We start from the raw sequence: 21,502 nt of genomic DNA, 5'->3' as shown, positions 1-21,502 counted from the left end.
ACAGATATTCATCAGACTGATCATCCACTGGGCTGATTGTCAGCACAGTTCATCATGGGGGTGACTACAGGCTGAAGATTTAAAGAAGCTTCACAGTTGCTGTAAAACTGTGTTGGACAAAGTGAGAAATCAGAGGATCCATCGATATCTACATCAACAGTACATACAATAACCCACAAAGTGAAATAAAAACCCAGCACTTGCATAGTGGGTCAAATTGAAATGGAGGGAGATCAATTCTTCATATGAGATAAGAGCTGCGACAATTAGTCTATTTATCACTTAGACAAAATCAGCAACTATGCTGATAGCCTAATGAATTAATAATTTCAGTCATATCTCAAGAGGAAAATGCCAAGTATTCTCCTATTTTCCATTTTTAGCTTCACAAATGTGAGAATAATCTGTTTTTCATGTCATAAATGTCATTAAATTAAGAGCAACATTGTGTTTTGGATTCTTGGTCAGACAAAACACGGAATTCCAGACACCACCATTGGCTCAACAGATTATTTGATTTTGAAAATAATAGTTATCTGTAGTCCCATATAAAACTATCAAATCGTGAATAGACCTGGTGCAAGAGGGATGTCTGAGCCCTGTGGAAGAAAGGCATCATTAGTATTTTTATCAGGAGCCTGCAGGTCATAAATATGTAGGGGTGCTCACCAGTGGGGATCGTAAAAAGACACGTAAACAAGCCCTGACTCAGAGGTGGATATCACCTCTGAGTCAAACCAAGCATGTTTGAAAGGCAGATAGACTTGAGAGGAGGAATATCTTTTTTCTTATTTGAATATTGTTGTATTGATGCTTATTAAGCGTCTTTTGGGGCCAAACTTCACTGAACAATCCACATATCCACAATCCACACTGGCCTTTATCCTCATTCACCAAACAGCTCATACCTGTGCACACTGACCTCTGAGATATGAGCAACAAACTCTCCTGGACTTCACTGTGCTTTTTCATAGGGGCCTGTTGGATCAATTTGGGCAGTCAATACAGTGGGAACACAGATGTCACTGCATGTGGAATATTTTAAGTGGAACGAGGGGTCCAGGGTTGTGTGTGGTTTGGTCTTGGCTGTCAAATCTTCAACTCGCCCCTCAATTCCCACGTCGCTGTGGCTTCTCTGCCTCCTACATCATTTCTCAGAGTAACTTTTCATCACCCGCAGGCCTGTTGGTTTTCAGATGTTCTCTGCGGCGGAGTGACAGCATTGTTTTCTGTGTTCCCTGCAGTTACATCTCCACTTTGATCACTTCATTTGACGCTCAGGTTTTGACACGGACACCCCGCCGTCCCACTCCAACACGGTGATGACAAGACTGTAGTGACAGAAATCCCCTGTAACACCAGACATGAGCATCCTGCATCTTTCTTAACTGGTGCCAGATGCTCATATGGTCACTGCTTAAAGCTCCTTCCTCGGCCTCGTAAAGCATCGTCCAGATGTGAGCTGCGTCTTCAAACGTCAAACCAGCGTTCAGGACTTTCTACAAACACCTCAGGATGTTAGACAGTCGATATAAACAGCTGTTTATTTGTTTCCTGTGATAAAGTAAGTAATGCTCACTGAGGCAGCAGGGTTCCTTTTATGACTACGAGAGCTACTCGTCAAAAATCGCATTTGCCACCGGGTCACTAACATCTGTAAATTCCCATTGACCTCAAACTTTAGTGATTGTATTATTTACTAAGAGGCTCTATTTACACCCGGCTCTGTGCTGGAATAAATAGCTCTCCTCTCCAGGCAGTACAGGAACAACCGGGACAGCAGTGTGACAAAAAGCTCTAAGGCAAACACCTGAGAAGTCAATAGAATGATAAAAGACACAGGTTTATTTTCAGAGTGACAAAGCTGATGTCAGGGTGGGTACTCCATGAAGAGAGAGACTAGGCTGACACTGGGCGTTCGTTCAAACGGTCGCTTTTAAAACATCCTGTGAAACCGTGAGATAGATTTCTCTTTCTCTCATTTTCTCTTTTTCCTTCTTTGAACCATCTGACGACAGGAGCTGCAGCTAAGGGACCACAGTAACATGCAGGAACACTGAGCTTCATCGTGTGTCTACAGGAGGGGGGTGTATTGTTCAGTCCTCTGACGACAGCCCCGGGCTGGTGGAAAAAAAAAAAATCAACCCAGAGAATGGCTGGAGATTCTCATAATGATTTTCAATTCCATAATGAATTAAAGGACAGAAGTAGATATTCATTATGAATCTAAATATTATCAAGGCTACTTTGACTGGGACCTTTGCCATTCCTCCTCTCCGTCACTTAAAATCATTCCCTCTGATCTCTTGTAAAGATCCTCTGCAGGGATATCATAGAAAAACTGGGGACTAATAAATAAATAAATATATAAATATATAAATTTATAAATATATAGCGGAGAGTGCTTTGGCAAGGGAATAAAAACATGAAAAAAGACAACTTACCGAAGATAATAAAAGAGCAAAACAATAACAGAATCCTTTCTACATCACTAGATCATGTCTGTGCATAATTAATTAATGCTGAGATTATTGCTAAATGAGTAGAAGCTAAAAAATGTTGTTGTTTCTTTGCACGTAAAACATTAGCACACAAAATGAATGAATGAATGAAAGCCACACAGGCACCACCCTCGTCTGAGAGTCTCAGAATCACTGTTGTAGTTGTCAACCAATAATAACAAAAGAAGAAGCGTGTATGAAGCTCAGTAAACAGACACAAGGTGGCTGATCACAAAGATAAGATAAGAGAAAGCTTTATTGATCCCAGTGGGGATATTAAATCGATGTAGCAGGAAATTAACTCAGATTGAAGCGAAGAAAAAACGAATTTCACAGAGTCGTGTTGCTGCGGGAAACGTGAGGAAGTGACTGGCTGTTCAGACATTCAAGCCTCTGCTCCCATTTCTAATTTCAGACTCAATGCTACTGACAAAGCCACAGACAGGAGGACGTTCACTCGCACTAATACCACGGCTGCTGCAGCAGCAGCATCAGACTTTAAACAATATTTAAATGGTAGCTCCAGCTCACAGTCTTACTTTTATCCCTTCTACCTCTCACTGAGCAGCCAGGCATCCAAATGGGATTTCACACTTTTCTCTTTGCAAAAATTGTTTAGTTGGCAGCCAGAGAAAACTGTTAGAAAACACCACGAGGAAAACACCATGAGGCCACATGCTACTGATGTGTCTATTTCTGCACAATCAACTACTAACAAGGGAACAGTAATTAAAAACAATTCAACACCACAAGCTACTGCTGCCAGAAAGGCCCGTTTTCCAACCCACAAAGAGCTACCTGACAGCTATAACCCACCTGACATGCACCACTGACTCAAAATGTGTTGTACGTGCAGCTGTCATGTAAGCTTGTGTCATATAACTGACCCAACGGGCTGGGTCAGTTTCGGACAAAAACTTTGAAATGATAATCGAGTCTGGTCTGTAAAGTTGGTTGGGCTGATTTTGAACACTGCAGTCTGTAATCAGGCAAAGCAAGTGATAACCGTGCATGTCACTGAGGTAACACAACCTCAGTGCGGCTCTTATTGACGACATCGGGCTCAGACACAAAAAAAAAACGGAACACCTGTCAGGTTTCGGGTCGGCCTCGATTACTTTTCTCTTGGGCTCTGACACATTTGGACAGAACAATAGGACCTAAGCTGCACTCCAACACAAAAACACGTCTGGTTTTCCTCCATTGTGCATTCTTTGCCAGCCTAGAAGCTTCGTGTCTATACAACATGCTGTGATATAAGATGAAAAACAACACGAAAGAGAGCCCGCTGAGTGGTGCATGGCACTTTGTTCTGAGCTGTGGAAAACCGCCCCTGCACAGTGCAAACCACTGAAAAGAATGGGTTTCTAAGTGCAGTGGTGCCGCTGTCACGTTCTATGTGAAAGGGCCTTGAACGCAGATCAGTCACTTGTGAAAAATTTTAAACGCTCACATCTGCAAATTTTGTTATAGCTGGTGGCAAATGGGAAAATCCTCTTCTACTAATTTCACCAACTATACTTCATTTATACAGTGGTTGACTACAGGTGATTCTAAAGAGCTTCACCCTGGTTGCATAATTTGAACAATTAATAAAAAAATATCCAATATTTTTATATCTTTTTTAATAGTATAATATCCTGACGTCATAAATACTAAAGGGAAAAAAACTCAGAAAGTCCCAAAAAAAAGAGGAATCAAGCAAAACTCGGGGAGTCTCCTACAACTATGTGATGAGTAGTTAATAAAAAGATTAGATGTGAAAATGTATGTGCTTTAATAACTAAATGTGTGTTATTAAAGCAACACATTTTCCACCTTAGCTATGGAATTTCCCACAACTCCCACAATCTTCCTCACACACAGAGAGAGGTCTCGCTATACGTCACCATCTGGATTTCTAATCTTCGGCCAGACAGCAGCAGAGGCCAAGTGGAGTGTGAGAAGAGGATCCATCTGAGTTTTACTGTGCAGCGTTGTCCACAGTCACAGAGGAAGGAGTGGGTGAAATATATAGTAAAAGTACAGGATAATGATTTGTTTCTGGAAGGTAGAGTGAACCTGACATAAACCATGAGACTGGAAACCAAACTGGAAATACATTGCAACTTCTGAATAGGGAGAGTAACTGCAGGATAAAATCTACCATGTTTTACCAATACCACAGTCCTTTTGAAGTATATTTTTGATTTAAACAACATACTGTATATGCACCTTTTATTATCACATGTCCGCCATAACACTGCCTGTTTCAGCATCCAAATGTACAGATGGAAGGATCAGGGAGAGTTGCCAATTATTACCCTTTGGTAGTTTGACTCCCATTGCATTGCACAGATGAATAAGTCATATTTAGGCAGTTCTGCCATCTCTTCTGTTTCACCTCGGGGGACAGAAGATTGCTGAAGTTGCCTGGAGCTGATCCAGGTCTGGGCACTAAGCCTCCCTCAATAACAGCTCATCTCTGAGTTTCAGTGCAGCACCAGCGCAGCGTGACCTCATCCCCGACATACTTTCATCGATCTTCAGGGTTTCTCACAGGAAATCCTGTTATCAACAATTCAGTTCTGCAGTCATCACCAATTACTGCTCAGCGGATGTTACACAACAGTAAATGGTCAAAAGGTTCAAAACAATAAAAACTGCTGCTACAACGATATTAATTATAAATATTTATCATAACTTATGTAAGGTTATTTTTTAAAAGAAGTGACACTGTTTAAAAATACAACTGAGAAATGTGGGCTTGTGGTATGCCCCATTCATAAATACTTCCCTCTAACACTGCACTGATTTTTGACTGCAAAAGTCAGCTGCCAGTATAATCCAAATAGAATTTATAAACATGATTAAATATGAATTATAAGGGGGGTTTCGGGCTTTCCCACTTGGTAATATGTGCAACAGACTTCATCCATCCATACATCAGTTCTCCACTTGTTTTTCTATTAAAACATATGTGAAGCAGATGCTCAAGCGCTGCTCGCTATGAATAAAAAGGAGCTGCTTGGGAAATACATACAAAAACAGTTTTTTTATAGAAGTGAGCATTGTGGACTATCGACAAATCAAAATGAAGCAAAAGGCCACTTCTACACAACAACAAAGATAAATCAAACATATTGTATAAGTGGAGAAAATGGCCTTTATAGTATAAGTGACTGTGCCCTACAAAGCAGAGTGCTGGCATTAAACACAACAAAGCAGCTGAGCTGGACCTGGTGACCTTACATGAATGGGTCGTCGGTCTATTGTTATGGAAACAAGATGCACATTATGTCATCTGCTGAGCTACTCCCTATCATAATGATGTAAACACAATCTATTGAAGGATATGGTCACATGTTAAAGGGAAAGTTCACCGAAAAATGAAAATTGATGGAGGGGTGGGTGGAGTGTTTGAGTCCACAACACTTTTCAGGGGTAAACAGTGTAGCAACCAAATCCAATACAATTGAAGTAAGTGGTGACCAAATCTTAAGACGTAATAAAAGAACACAAAAAACATGACATGCCTCCATACTGCTCGTGTGGTGTCATCCAAGTGTCCGGAAGCCCTGACATTCATATTCAACCAAACGGCTTCATTTACTCCAAGTTTTAAGCCTAAAGGTCTGCAACCGGAAGTGGAGATGCTAGCGGATGTAGCAATGCTAACACAAGACCTTAGACCTTTTCAAGTAATAACACAACTTAAAATGATTAACCTGAATATAAACAAATATGCCTCCTTTGATATTCTCCAAATCTGATGCACAGTCAGGGAAATAAAAACCCAGCCAGCATGGTCACAAAGAAGCCAGCAAAAAAGTAAAGAACGTGAAATACAATGTCAGAAAGGCGGAGAGGAAAAAGAACCTTGGATGGGCCCGGTGATGAGATAAGGTGTGAGAGATCGATCTGCAGGAGACACCACATATTACTTACAGTGTAGAGTTCATTTGTCACTTTCACCAGCTCCTCGTGCATCTGGATCCCAATGTCCTTGCTCTGAAACACAGCACAAAGAAGGAACAGCAGTGAAAACACAAATAACATTCGAGCCGTCAGCAGTGACCCACTGGAAAGATTACACTGTCAGTTATACTGACACTATTGCTTTGTGGAGTCATAGATCAATATCGCGCCAACTTTTGGATGAATGGCCAAAGAATTTGGAGCAGATATTCAAGGACATCAGTGGATGGATCATGTTTATGACTTTTCATCCAGCACAGGTCAGAATCTCAAACAGTGCAGCACTTTTGTTCAAGGAATGAAAGACTAACACTTCAATTCTCACAAGAGGGAAGACTTTTCCTATCAATCCAACAGTTTAGATTTTTGATGTGCAGTGAGTATCACAGCCTCACAGGGCTGCAGCTATAGTGTTTGGGATTGATGATTGAACTTCATCTTTACAAACACAGACTGGACTGTGGGACGGTACCATAAACTGAGCCTCTTTTATAAATTGTCTTCAATTTAGATTAATTACGTCTGCCAAGAAATTTAGGTTTTTTATTGCTGTTTGCCTGTCTGTTCGCAGGATCACACAAAAACTACTTCACTGATTATCTTGAAACTTATTGGAAGGGTGGTGTACGGGCCAAAGAGAAACCCATTACATTTTGGAGCAGATTTGATTTACAAGATGGATGGATTTTTTGTGTGGAATTGTGGAACGCTAATATCTATGAACGAGTGACATTGTTAACAGTTTGCAGAACATTTCTGTGTACATGGTATAGGTTCTGATCTCAATGCATGCATATGCAATATGGTGATAAGGTGGCCTATCAGCCCTGGATGCAGTATGCTGTCAGTGAGTGCTCATCTAGTTTCATTCCAATTAAAGTTTAAAAAAGTGACCTATGGATAAAGACTCCCCTCCCCACAAGTTCCTTGTCACAGCCAAACATGAAACACCATTCAGGAGAAAATTAGTGAAAATATAGGAGGAGGAGGAGGAGGAGTTTAGGAGCTTATAATCACTAGCTCACGGTGAATCCTTCGGAGGATCCCCTGCTGTGTTCACACATCGAATTCTCCTGACTTTCTGTGGACTTTATACTAGGAGGTCAGAAAGCAGCTATACTGTATTTCCCAATCACATCAGGTAACAACTGAGCAAACGTTTCTATTTTGCAGACATACAGTACTTTCCATCTCTAAGACATGCAACTGTAAGCAACAGCACATTCTGAGCTAACTTCCTTTGATTATCGCACATTACCTATACTTTTGCACATGTGTGAAAAATGTCTAAGCGTGAGCGTGTCCAGCGGTGACAATGTGTGACATCCTCTGACAAAGATCAACACCTCGTATCGATGTTTGTGTTCTACAGACGTCAATAAAAGTCAATAATGCATCAAGAGGAAAAACAAGTTCCATTTCCATTTTTTATGTCTCATCTTGAAATGGAAATATTGATTAAGCCATAATTTCTCTCTGCCGCCAGTTTAATGTTTGTTATTACAGTGCACAGCACGTGTTGTGACCAAAATCCTGGGACACACCGAGACTGGAAGAAGAAGCAACCGAATGGAATAACATCTATGTGTGTGGGAGGATAGAGGAATAAAGTGTTTGTCTGAAGACTTCAAGGTGAGAAAATGCATCAGTGGCACCAGCATTTCTCAGTGTGATGGTCTGACACGTTCCAAAAAAACTAAAGCAACACCTCCTCTGACTCGACGGAGCTACGGAAAGTTTTGTTTGAGAGAGGATAATGGAAAAAACAAGATAAATACAATCTTTAAGAGGAAGCTGGTTGAACTACTCTGAACAGTGTGACTATAATCAGCATTGCATTGATGTGTTATATTAATTTGTGGTTGTGGTGAGATCATAAAATGTACAGATTGATTTAATGTCATCAAATCTTTTGGTTTGGGTACATTTGATTTAGTCGATATTTAGTGTAGGTTTTGACTCAGAAAGTGTCAAAAAAAAATTTTTATTTTATTATAAGCTTTCAACAGGAAGTGCAGCACAAATTCAGACTTCTCACTTAAGAATATAAAGCACAGAGACACGAAGGAAAAGGATGGTATAAGGTGACATGAGGAAGTGGTCTGACAGAGTTGACTTGTGAAAGCACACAGGAAGTGCAGAGCAGGGCAATGGCACACTCACATTAGACTCAGTAATGTTTCCATGACTTTATTTGTTAAATAAGTGAAAGATAAATCAGCTAAAATTGGAGGCATCAGCACCTGCGACTGTGAAATTGTGATTTGGACTCTGTGAAGTTTGGCTCCGCAGACTATGGAAGGGTATTAGGGCCAAGTATAGGGAAAATTCAAGAATAAAGTAGAAATGTCGAGAATTAAGTAAACTCTTCTGGTCAATCGAATCCAGTTACTGTAGAGGAGCAACTAACAGCCATGTAATCTGCCAGAGCATTACATCCTTAAAGTGTTGGTGTAACCATCGATATCTTTGCATTTGTCCATTATTACAATTTCAGTTTGGACTAAAGAGGTCACCTCAGCCTTATGTGGTTTCTTCTTCTAATTAGACGCATTTCTTAAAAATCTGCTTTGGTTTAGTTTGACTTTAATTTCAACATTTTGTCTTAAAGGTAGGACTGATAATTGTTTTCTGATATACTTTTTATCTTATTTGTTGAAACCCTCTTCACGTCCCAATAGCCTTCAATAAAGTAGTCTGGGGGGAAAAAAAGGAAATAAAGCCAGTGTTTGTGGTCCTCACAGGACTGTAACAAACATGACCAATTCGGTTATTCTGACCGTACAAAATGATCGGACCTGTCTGCCTGCACTCACCCTGCCTATAACCTGAGACTTCAGCCAGGTAGACATACACCGCTGAAGCAGAGGCGACAGCAAGAAGTTGGTGAGCAGGTCATGGAAAAGTTGGCTTCAAGCAGGGATTATTTGTTGCATTTTTTTAGCCTGCTTTAATCCTAGCTTTAAATCTCGACATTACAGCTTTATTCTACAGATGTAACATAGTTTTTAAAAATTCTTCCTATTTGCTTTTTGTTACTTATTCCTGGCCCTAACATCCTCTATACAAGAAAGTAACGATGGTGAAGTTTTTAAAAGAACAGGCCACCAACCCCCTGAAACCCACCCTTTTGAACATTTGACTGTAATTGATTCTAATGGCTGTGCAAGAATTGCAAGAAACTTTAGTGGCTGCAAACTACAATTTTTACCAAGTCTGATTGCCATGATGAGTGAGACATGGTGTGAAACACAGTACAGTTTGACTTGGAGGAAGAATAAAAGTAGTAGGCAACATCAAAGTTGACCTCTGGGGGATAACACTGAAACCACTAAAACATCATAACAAATCCAAGTTGCCGGGCAGATCTTAAGGTCTTTACAGATGACGGATGGAGAGGAAGAAAACAGATACAGCATGAAAAAGTGAGCAGAGTGTTATGTCCACGGTCAAGTGCTGACAAATTTTTCCTGGTGAACATGAAACAGTGCAACACAATGACTCAGCAAAATGCACAATGGCCACTTCATGTTTGAATCATTGTGAGAAGCATAATATTCTGCCAGAGGAGGGGCCGTGCCGAACGTATATACACAGGCAGGGCAAATGCTTGTTCAATACACACACACACACACACACACACACACACACACACACACACACACACACACACACACACACACACACACACACACACACACACACACACACACACACACACACACACACACACACACACACACAAATGACAGCACACCCACTATTCAGAAGGCTTCATACACATAAGAAAGTAAACAGGTTTGTCCACATGCTGCTTGTCTGTAATATGTGTGCTTGTAAAAGAAAACCTGTGAGTTAGAAACTAAACTAATCATCAAAGCGTGTAAAACTCATAAAAAAAGGTTGAACTGCCTCAATTGTATTTTAAAATAGATTAAGAAATACTCCCAGAGGCGTAAAAACAAGAAAACCTGAATGATACAGAGGGGATTTGTTGTTTTCTGCTTTTATCTGGAGAGGAGGCTTTGAGTCCTACTCAAACAAGCTCTGCACTCAATGTGGAAAACGGGAGAAAATCCTCAGAGGGCTCCGGCAGCTGGTGAATGGCATCTGTATGCATCAGTGACTCAGAAGTGAGACAGACTGCATGTACTGCAGAGGCTCAGGGGGAGCAGGGAGGGTTCAGCGAGTGAACAAGTGTGATGCAACACAATGTAAGAGCCGTGGCAGGTCACAGCATCACATATAGAAACGCCTGCAAGCAAGATTTCTTGTTTATTCATGTATTATCTTTGCAATTACTTAATATTGCGAGTAATGGACCATAAAAACTAGGAAATTGTGTTTCACATCTACTACACATTATTTAGGACCTTGTTGCAGCTCTGAACAGAAGCTGGGCATCTCTGTGATCAGCCTTTTAACACAAGCATGAAATGAACACATCTGTTCAGTACTAAGTGTGGGATTTATTGGGAAATATGCAGCATTAATATCCTTAATACATCATCAAATTATACATTTCCATTATAAGTCACCATTGTGGTTGCTGTAGGCATGAATACAATTGTTTGTGTCAACAGAAGTAATTTTTGTCCTTCATCACCTTGCATGTCACAGTGATTCATCCAAAATGCTTCAATTTGTTTCAGTTTAAGGATGGAGTGATTGTCTCGCTTCAGTTCTGGCCGCTTCTGACACTCACACACACACACACACACACACACACACACACACACACACACACACACACACACACACACACACACACACACACACACACACACACACACACACACACACACACACACACACACACACACACACACACACACACACACACACACACACACACACACACACACACACAGTGGCACCTTGCAAGCAGAGTGGAGCTCATCTCCAGTAAGGCCTGCACGGTGAAAAAGGGATTCTGGTGTTTGGATTAGACCTCAGTCATCTCTGCTGAGAGGGATCCAGACTCTAGAAAGGGCTATTGGACTTTGGGCTCTCGAACCCAGAGCCAGAACTTGTACTTTTTCTATGAATTGAGTGTGTGCTGGGACAGAGGTCGTGGTCCCATATTTCCCCCTGCTACCATAGACTGTATACGAAGATGGACGACAACTTCCCCGAGCTGATGACGTCACTTCGAGCCAGAGTCAAACAGTTGTGACATTTTGACGATGGTTTAACTGACCTTCTTGAACAGGCGGATGACATCCTCGCAGATCTGGGCCAAGCGGACAATGACATTGTTGGTGTAGATCTCGCTGAGGGTGGCATGGTCACGGCTGTCACGCCTCGTCTGGTTTAGCACCAGGTACCAGCAGTTTACTGAGGACAGCAGGTGCTGGTCTTTTCTGAAAAAAGAAAACAAATAAAAAACAGGAGGAATAAATGATTAGTGGAATGTCTCTCATGATGTGGCATGAAATCCACGTGTAAACAAGAGTTTTCACAGGAATCGGTGGTCATGCAGCTCTGTGAAGCTTAAGTGGTGCTTTGAGGTAAATACTAAAGTCAGCATGCTAACATCCTCAAAAAACAATGCAAGTATGCTGATAATGCCTCTGGGACCGTCTTAGCGGTAGCACACTAAAATTGGCTATTTAGCAGTGTTTAGTAATAAACCAGAAATATTTACCTGATAAAATGTTAAGTCATTAAAATATACCAAAAACTGTGTACACAAAGATGGACGAAACATCTCCAGTTCCTGGCACTATCCAGAAATGAAGCTAAGATATCCCGAGTATGAGCACTGCCATCCTGCACATTTGGAGCCACAGTCTGAGTGCAGTTTCGTGATTGGGTAATGGAGCCGCGATTGTGAGGCCGAAGCAATACAAGCTTGAGCAGTCAGTCTTGAACAAACATCAGCGTGATTAATAACATCACTTATTTGACGTGTACTTTGACTTTTTAATTTGGCCCATGTCCCATCTGTTAACATGGAGGAGGCTGGGTTTATGACTTGTACTGCTGTTAGCCACCAGGTGGCAATCAAGACGATTTGGCTTCACTTTTCGGGAGCCATCATGTCGTCTATCTTTATACAGCCTGCAGTCTATGGGTAATGATAAAGAAAATCGTCTGGTAACCATGGATTTCTCCAGCCCGCCTGTACACTCCATTACTTCCTTTCTGTCCTCCTCCACACTCTGACAATGCAACACTCTAGTAAGGGATCAATTGTTTAAATGTATAATGCTGGTGACCATAAGGATCCAGAGAGTTGTGGACCCCTGATTGCTGCATAATCAGTTTAAACTGTCTCCGCCTTAGGGGCTTTCAACCAGAATGACCAAGGTGCAAAGACACAGACACACAGACACAGACACAGACACACACACACACACACACACACACACACACACACACACACACACACACACACACACACACACACACACACACACACACACACACACACACACACACACACACACACAAACAAACAAACAATCCCTTCAAACCCAAACCCTTGTCTGGATACTATCTGAGCATTAATCAATCTACCCACCCCGAAGAAACACAAGAGAGAGAGAGGAAGATTAGAACAAAGGAGGGAGAGAGAGAGAGAGAGAGAGAGACAAATAGAGAGAGAGCGAGAGAGAGTAAGGTGGGGGATATAGGATTTAACTGTGGGCAAGAAAAAAACAGGGACGAGCATCAAAGAACTCCCCCTCAGAAAGCCTCCATAATGCTAATCACATCTAATGACGTTGATATCTAGTTACTCCAGAGTGCTTTCTCCATTATTCCTTCACTTAACTCGCCCCTAAATACACTTAAATCAGGCTGACGGGACACAAGCACAAGCATCATCATCTTCACCACATCAGAGAAGGGCAGAAGACGGATTACCACGTAGAGTAAACTTCGTCCTGAGATGCACTTTTTCTCTCTGAAATGCGAGTCAATTAATTCGTAATTACAGAAATGTAATGGTACTTTGAAAGAGCTAAGAAAATCAGGCCATCAGTCCACGCCGCATTTCAGCCTCGCAATCAAGAAGAAATACAGAAACCATTAAATTGGAGATTAATTTTCTGTATCAGAATGAGATGAATCCATCTCTGAAAAAGAAGGATTTAGGTTTATACTGACAATAGAGGACCCCATGTCAACCATGTTCTCCTCCACTCCCTCTGGGATGGCCTATTTCTACTGTCTCACCCTCCCTTATTCCGTACCAGTTCTGCTTGACTGACCTATCCGCCTGCAAGGGACACAGCTCTTCGGTGTATAATTGCGGTTTGTGGTTGAGAGATTTACGGGGAAAGTACCTCTCCTCTCTGCTAATCCCTAAAAGTGGTCAGAGATGCATCATCACATCCCTAAGCACAACCAGGCTCTAATTTTCTGACTTTTTTTTATCCTCATCATTCTCACCCAAACACAGTTAACTGTACTCTAGAGGCAAATCCTCTGTCATCCTCGGACGATTTAAAGTACTTATGGACCCATGGTCCCTAATATGCTGCTAAATCTGCTGCTTAAGTCATTTTTCCTTTTAGGTTATTAAGTGTTTCACTTGACTGGTGTATCAGGTTATTTACTTTCTATGCCACACTGACTGTTTCATAACAACCCACTCAGTAGTTGAGACATTTCACAAAACACTGTGGGAAATATCAGGGAATCACTGAAGTTGTTAGGATATGTAATCTAATTGTGCAAACAACTAGTAGATATGGCAACATTTCACTGCACATTTCACAAAACTTTGACCTCCTTGTGGCACTAATCTAACTACAGAGAAGTCAGAGGATACCCAAACTCTGCATATATTCATTCTCTGGGGACCAAGAATGTCTGACACATATCATGGCAATCTAACATAGAAATATCCATCCATCTATATCCCTTATCCCGTGAGGGTTGCTGGGGGGCTGGAGCCAATCCCTGCTTACATTGGGTGAAAGGAAGGGTACATCCTGGACAGGTCGCCAGCCAATCACAGTGCCAACATACAGAGACAAAAAAACAGTCGCACCCACATTCACACCTAATTAGAGACTCCAGTTGACCTAACTCCAATGTGGGAGTAACCCTGAGTACTTATTAGTAGTACTTTTCTTTTGTTTTTAATAACCTCCTTCAAAAAGCATGTGAAAGATGTGGTCACAAAAAACATGTAATGATGAAAAATATTTCAGTTGGGACCAATGCTACAATCCCTTCAACCAAGATTAGTTATCCTTTCGTACTCCTGTAAATTAGACAGTTTATTAAAAATGTATAATAATTTAACAGACGTAATAACAGAAGTAAGTCCGGATTCTTAATGATGACACTAAAGCTTCGGAGAGATAAAGAGACGAAAGGACATTAGATCTCTTATTCCCTCGCCGCTGTCCTCATTTCACAGGAATTAGGAGCAGAGGGTCGGTAATTAGGCCTGTGTACGAGCTGCATCTCTGGGAGCGGAGTATTTTCACACAATACTAAATGTAGCCGCTCAGCTGTTTTGTTCAGCTTGAGAATTACTCATTCCTCCATCTCTATTACCACTTCTGCTCGCTGATTTCCCGTAAAGAGGCCGAGTATCAGTTGGAGAGCCTGCAGGTCAATTAATCTGGCGGCCTTCAAAAGGCTTGGTTTTGGATGGCTCCGTGCCCTCTGTATTTATACACAGGATATCATTAACATGCAGAAGGCAAACGATGAGCTCTGAGAGTCTCTAGAGAAGTGAGAAGGAAGAGGAGGAGGAGGAGGAGGAGGAGGAGAGGGAGGAGGAGAGAGGAGTGCAGCTTTCTGGCATCCATTACATGCGTCTCATCCTGCAAAGCAGTGTCTGTCTCCATGGTTTGAACAATTTTCTGCTCCCCCCGTTGTCTCATTGTGAGACAGAGTCACGCACTATTTTCTGTGAATGCTTGGAGGAGCATGGACGGGACACAGGGACAGAGGGTGTGAATGGGAGAAACAAACGATGCAGTGTATGGTTGGAGAATATTGTGATAATCCTCTGACTGTAGAATCCACTGATGGTTGTCTCCATAATGTGCACACCCTGAACAAGTAAGCATTGTATAGGACAGCGCCCGTGGTTTAGTCATAGTTGCAGTGAATGCCACCGGAGCCTGTGATGTGTGTGAGCTGGGATTTCCAAAGGGAAGTGTGTTATTTTATCAAACCCGGACTCGGCTCTGTCAGGGCCTTTAATCCGCTATACGCCGGCTGCCTGCTGCTTATCAATGAAACAGCAAAAGGAAAAGGAGAAGGAGCCAAACGGTTTCAAAAGACAAGGGGCACGTGGGCACATGTCACCAGCTTTGCCATTCAAATATGTCCCCCGTTTTTCGAGAGAGGGGGCTTCAATATGCTATGTTGCTGATTTGCATATCATTTAGCTGTTTTCCTTTTTTTTTTGCAAGGGAACAGACTGCCAACATTCGATAATGCACAGCTGCACAGACGCATGGGCCCGAGCAGCAAAGCAAAATACAGCACGAGTGAAGACGAGGCATGGGTCTGACAAGATTTGAAGAACAAACTACAGACCACATAATCTATTGATGTTACAACACGCTGACTCCCACCAGCTGGTATTGTCGATCTGACAGGAGCAGGGGATTTACTGCTGTGTTCAAGCAGACCGAGCCTGGGGAGATGAAGTTTAACCTTTTAACCTTTTCCCCTCAGACCATCAGAGAGCAGCGATGCCTCAACAGCATAATACTGTATATCTACATGTAGCTGTAATATGGTGCAAGTGCACAAAGGCCTGCAAAGCATAATTAACTATTCACTATTCACCATTCAATTAACCATTCAACCATTATTTGCAGAAATACTCAAAAATTCCTCAGCCCATTTCCATGAGATTTCGTGGAGGGGTGGAGCCTGTCTCGAGGAGGAACCCATTACATTTTGGTGCTGATCTGGATCAGTGCATGAATTCAATGCAATGCAAATTTTTTACTTTCTTCAACATTTTTAAGGGTCTGATATTTATGAGTGTGTGCAATTTGGTGCAGATCCAATTAAAAAAGGAAGTGTAGTTTCATATAGGGGACTGTTGGGCCGTGGCGGAGGGATATGCTCTCTGAGTGCTATCATCTGGTCCTATCCTACAGCTGCAGACATGCATCCTCCTGAATACATTGTAATAATAACTGAAGCTCTGTTTCATCATGTTTGAAAGAGGGGTGTTCATAAAAGAAACCGGCTGGAGTGTCCATTTTCAAAGCTGTGCCCTGCTTCTGACCATAACCCGAACAGAAACATCCCTGCGAAATGAGCAGAGGCAGCTTCAAACATGAAATAACACACACACACGAAAAGATCTGGCACTGTGAAGAATAAGATGTTTCCCGCAGCTCCACCCAAACCAATCACTAGGTTACGCACACAATGAGATTAACACACACACACACACACACACACACACACACACACACACACTCCAATTTGGACACCACTACAAGCCCTGCCTTATCTCTCCCAGACAGGTTATTCTCCGTATCAATATTGCATGAGTAGCCTTTCCAATGGTGCTATGTTACATCTGAATATGTCTGTTGGACCAGACACACGATGCCAATCCACTCTGATTTGATGGCGTGCATTATAAATCCCATTCACGGTATACCCTGAAACATCTGCTCCATAATTAAAATAAAGTTATCTGTCGTCTCTGAGGAACAGTGAACAACTAAGAGAAAGGAGGCGCTGCTCTATCCGGCACAGCTAACTGCAGCGTGGAGCAGCTCAGTAAAGCTACAGCGTTTTTTCTTCTCACTGTGGCTAATGAAGCAAAGTGGACGAGCAGAACGATCCTTGGGCGGGTTTGCTGCGGTGAAGCTGTAGCTGCAGTAGCTGTAAATCACAGTGGCATTCGGCCTGCTAATGAATATGCACAGGGAGGGTTCAGCCAACAGACTCTCATTTGAGATCCAACACATATGGAAGCGGGTTCTCGTCGGGGAAAGCTCGGTTTTACTGCTCTGTTTTGGTTTGTCCCTCAAAAACGTAAAGTTTTAAACCGCTGGTGAAAGTGACGGGGCTGCTTGTGAAGTTCTCCGAGTTTTACGGAGCACCAGTGGAAGACAGCCACGGGCATGTTGAAGGATGTCTGGAAAAGAAAAGTTCTAATTCACTGCATTTGATGAAAGAGAATGATAACAGATTGAATCAAAGGCAGCTCAATTTGTACACAAAACATGGAGCTCTGTCAGGCTGAAGGGTACTAAAATGTTTTTCCACTTTCTGTGTTTATGATGGTGCGTAGTGCACGGTTGGGCTTTATCCCAATTAAACGTTATGATTGGTCAAACACCGCTGTCTTTCTTCTCTAAGCCTTTTTGTGGTTTTGGTCGTTCGCCATAAACTCAACTGTGCATAAATGGGAAGAAAGGCCCATTAGAGGGCGTGTCACTGGCGATTACCAGGATTTGTTGTTGCCTGTCTGCTCAGACCAGGAGTGAACGAGGTGCGATCATGTGATTTGACGTTTGTGGCTTCACCAAACCTTGTAAACTCACTTTAGATGATTGACTGGTCAGTGTGAATTCAAAGTAACAAGCAAGGACATGTAATGTTTTTTTCATTCTAATGCGAAAGATTGTGTGGAATTAATGTCAGGAAGCACAGACCTTCACTCTGAATGGATAATACCAGAGGGAGATAAACCAATAAAGGAATCCTGAATAGAAACGTCTATAATGCAAAGATGGCAGTTTTATGACACAGTTCACCCCTGGCATTAGAATGCATCTCCACATGTGTCTCCAGTGACCGCTTGAAATCAGATCTCACATCCCCGCTCTATATGCAAATACACACATTTAATGCACTTGCCGTGCCTAATGTGCCTGAAATTAAAAGCAGAAATCAAAACATTACAGACAGGGTCTATTCCTCGGTGTCTTCCAACCAAACCAAATAGGCCAAGATGTTTGACACACTTCTGATTTAACTTTATGGACTTCTAAAAAATTTCTGATTTCTGCTAACGGGCGCCCTACATACTGAGGGTAGAGTCCTCCGGCAATGGCCGCAGGTTCGGCTCCGACCCGGCCCTTTGCTGCGTGTCTTCCCTCATTCTCTCCCCATTTCACTCTTGTTGTCCACTGTTACTATCAATAAACTAAAGGTGAAAAATGCATACATTAAAAAGAAGACACTTTCACATGTCGTGGACAGAGCAATTTTATGCAATAAGAGAAACCACTGGGTGGGTGGGTATTTCCTCTTATGCAGAGGACGGGAGTTCAGCAGCCAGCCCTTCAGGACAGAGTCATGCAAGAATTGACAACCACCTCTGAAAACGACTTAGAGGTCAGACTTTAAGCATCTTCAGTGGATCTATGTGCGTTCACACCTGGTCACATCTATTCACTTGTAGTCGTATCACCCGAAAACCATCAGGCATGTACATGGCCTGTGTGTTTGGGAGGGTTCTGTGAATTTTGGCTTGGCTGTTACGACCGCTGTGATCTTGGCACCCGTGTTAAGTGTAATATTATTAGAACATGTGTCTGAGGTCAGATGTTTTTTCTGACACCTGTGCTCTGGCTGTGTGGATTAGATCAGCTGTACTGTCCAGAGGTGAAGCCGCTGTGTCACAGCAGCAGCACACACTTCAGTCGACTATCAGCCAAGTCGGAGACGCCAGAGTGAAGCAAGTCTCCACTAAAACATCTGGACTCAACGATCCAGTCAAACCTTCATACACACACAAGATTCCCATTCTTGTGACCTGGGTTCGATTCCCGGGCGGTGCATGGATATTCGCTCTACTCTCCTGTTTCCATCCATTCTCTTGTCTAATGCAGGACTAATTCTTATGGCAGCTGTGGCTCTGGAGGTAGAGCAGGTTGTCCACTCACCAGTGGCAAGCTCAAAATTTTGAACCAGGTTTGTTGAAAAAAAAAAAGGGTACAGTATGTAGTTCGATCAGAAACATTTTATAGCACAATAATATTTGTTCATCAACGTATGTCAATAACAGCGCCGCTGGTGTAATGGTATCATGCAAGATTCCCATTCTTGTGACCTGGGTTTGATTCCTGGGCCATGCATGGAGTTTTCCCTCTTGACTGACAGCACTGCAAAATATAATATATCTAGCAAATAATGAATTCTAGGTGTGGCTGAAGCTCAGGAGTACACAGTAGTGCTGTGTGGATGTGGTTGATAACACTAGAGAAGCTAAATAAATACAGTCCACATAATAATGTTACAATATAGTGATGTGTCATTTTCTTTAAGCTCAAGTTCATTGAGTCTAAAATCACGTGGACACACTGTAAGGTCGCTGTTCTGTTTCAACTAATAAACCATTATCCTGGATAAATTGCATTTTTATTTTATACCAACAGCCACACTGATACAAACCAAATTCATTGTTTTCTGCCTGATGCAGAGTTTGTGCTCCCATTCGCACCTAATGAGTGCAATTTAAAACATAATGAAGCACGGCTTCACTCAAAGCTTTCTTCGGTGTGGTTAAGCACTAAATTACAGCACCAAGAGTGCATTGAATGTGTTATGTCCACCCCTCAGCAGTGTTTAACTTCATTTATGAACTGAATCCTCATTATCAAGCCAGAATCTGAACTTTCAAGACGTCATAAAAATCCGGACTGTGATAATAGATATTCCCTCACAGCACATAAACATAACAGTGTATTTTGTTGCTTACTTCTTTCACTGTAATCAAACCAAGCACAGTGATTAGTAGCAGGGCTGGGTCTCACAGTCAGGTTATAAACAATGAAGTGTTTAGGAGAGAATAGAGTAAGTTCACATCCAGGTCCCTGTGATCACAGTGCTCGGTGAAAGTGGCCTTTACAAACATAAATTCAAAGACAACAAAGAGCTCCTGATTTACAGTAAACAACACTAAGGAAAGCAAATGGGAAAATGCAACAATAACACACAACGTCTCAAAAGCAACAATCTGCAGGGAGGGACACTCACTTGAACTGTTGATGTTCTCTGGAGCTGCGGATCTTGGAGGAGAACCTCTCGGCCAGCTTTTCTAAGCTGCGGGAGTATTCCAGTTCGATCTCAGATTTGCGGCGGAAGAACTCCTGCAGGTCCTGCAGCAGCTGGATGCGAGAATCGGACTGCTGCTCCAAGCATTTGAACTGCTCCACCAGCTGGTTACGGATCTCTGTCCATCAAAACAACAACAAAAATGGCATGAGTCTGCTGTTTACGCGGTTGTCACAATAACTCACGCTCTGGTCAAAAACAATGTGTCAGCATAATGTAAAAGATTACAATACTGAGTATTTGACAGTTCGAATAATTTGCTTATATGCAATGATTCCTAAGATGTTGTTATCGAATGATCATGACAAGTAATGTACCTGAGTCTTGATATTTCACAGTTTAACCATGAACTTTATTATAAATTGAAAACAATAATACAAAATGATGAAAAGAAAACTAAAACTTGGAATAAGACCATTGATGTCAAGATGGCAGGCAGATTTTAGTGCCCTTAGTTTAGTTACTGTTGTTCCTGAAAATTAAAGCCACAATTCTTGGTTTGTCTGATGTTGACCACTGGAAGAAAATATATTTACAGAAATTGCGTAAGTCAGTGTGAGAAACAGAAACATGAAAAAAGAAACCACAGAAAAAAATGCTATTTTCCCAACAGCAACATGAAGCGGAGAGCGGAGAGCAACCGGTGAAGCTCCAGGCCAAACAAGATGACCTGTGTGCAGGACCTCTCATAAGTGTCTATACACCGTGGACACAATGTGAGATCCCACTGATTTAATGAGAAGCTAATGCACTCCCTTTCTTGGAGCAAGTATCCGGAGCAGCCTTTCTCCTCAAGAGGAACCTGACACAGCCTGGCAGACTGCAGATCCTTCATGCCGGTGGGAGCCCAGGGAAGAAACCCGATTCCTCTTTGTAGTGCTGTCATCAGCAGCATCGATTCCTCGGCACAGGAAAAGAGAAATGGCCTCCTGACTTGATTGAAAGAATTACAGTCAACAGGATCAGTGGTGTCATTCCTCAAAAGGAAGGAAACCTCCTGAACTAATGAGCCCTCTTTAATTAGAAACAAA

At 42.1% G+C, this 21,502-nt stretch overlaps 1 protein-coding gene across 3 annotated transcripts in view; it reads right to left on the bottom strand.

Annotated features, from left to right (window-relative positions):
* The window catches only part of srgap3 (SLIT-ROBO Rho GTPase activating protein 3), a 61,826-nt gene that overhangs the window by 23,357 nt on the left and 16,967 nt on the right, over window positions 1-21,502 (bottom strand). For all 3 annotated transcript variants that reach the window (XR_004695099.1, XM_035152649.2, XM_035152650.2), the window contains exons 2-4: window positions 20,394-20,589; window positions 11,659-11,821; window positions 6,429-6,491 (exon numbers count right to left, since the gene is read on the bottom strand). Coding sequence is in view for 2 of the 3 variants with exons in the window: in XM_035152649.2 (XP_035008540.1) it covers window positions 6,429-6,491; window positions 11,659-11,821; window positions 20,394-20,589 (422 nt within the window). In the remaining variant the exon portion in view is untranslated. The remainder of the gene's footprint in view (window positions 1-6,428; window positions 6,492-11,658; window positions 11,822-20,393; window positions 20,590-21,502) is intronic.

The sequence above is a fragment of the Hippoglossus stenolepis genome, chromosome 3 (assembly GCF_022539355.2).
Source record: "Hippoglossus stenolepis isolate QCI-W04-F060 chromosome 3, HSTE1.2, whole genome shotgun sequence".
Taxonomy (NCBI): domain Eukaryota; kingdom Metazoa; phylum Chordata; class Actinopteri; order Pleuronectiformes; family Pleuronectidae; genus Hippoglossus; species Hippoglossus stenolepis.
This window is presented reverse-complemented; position numbering and strand designations above follow the sequence as displayed.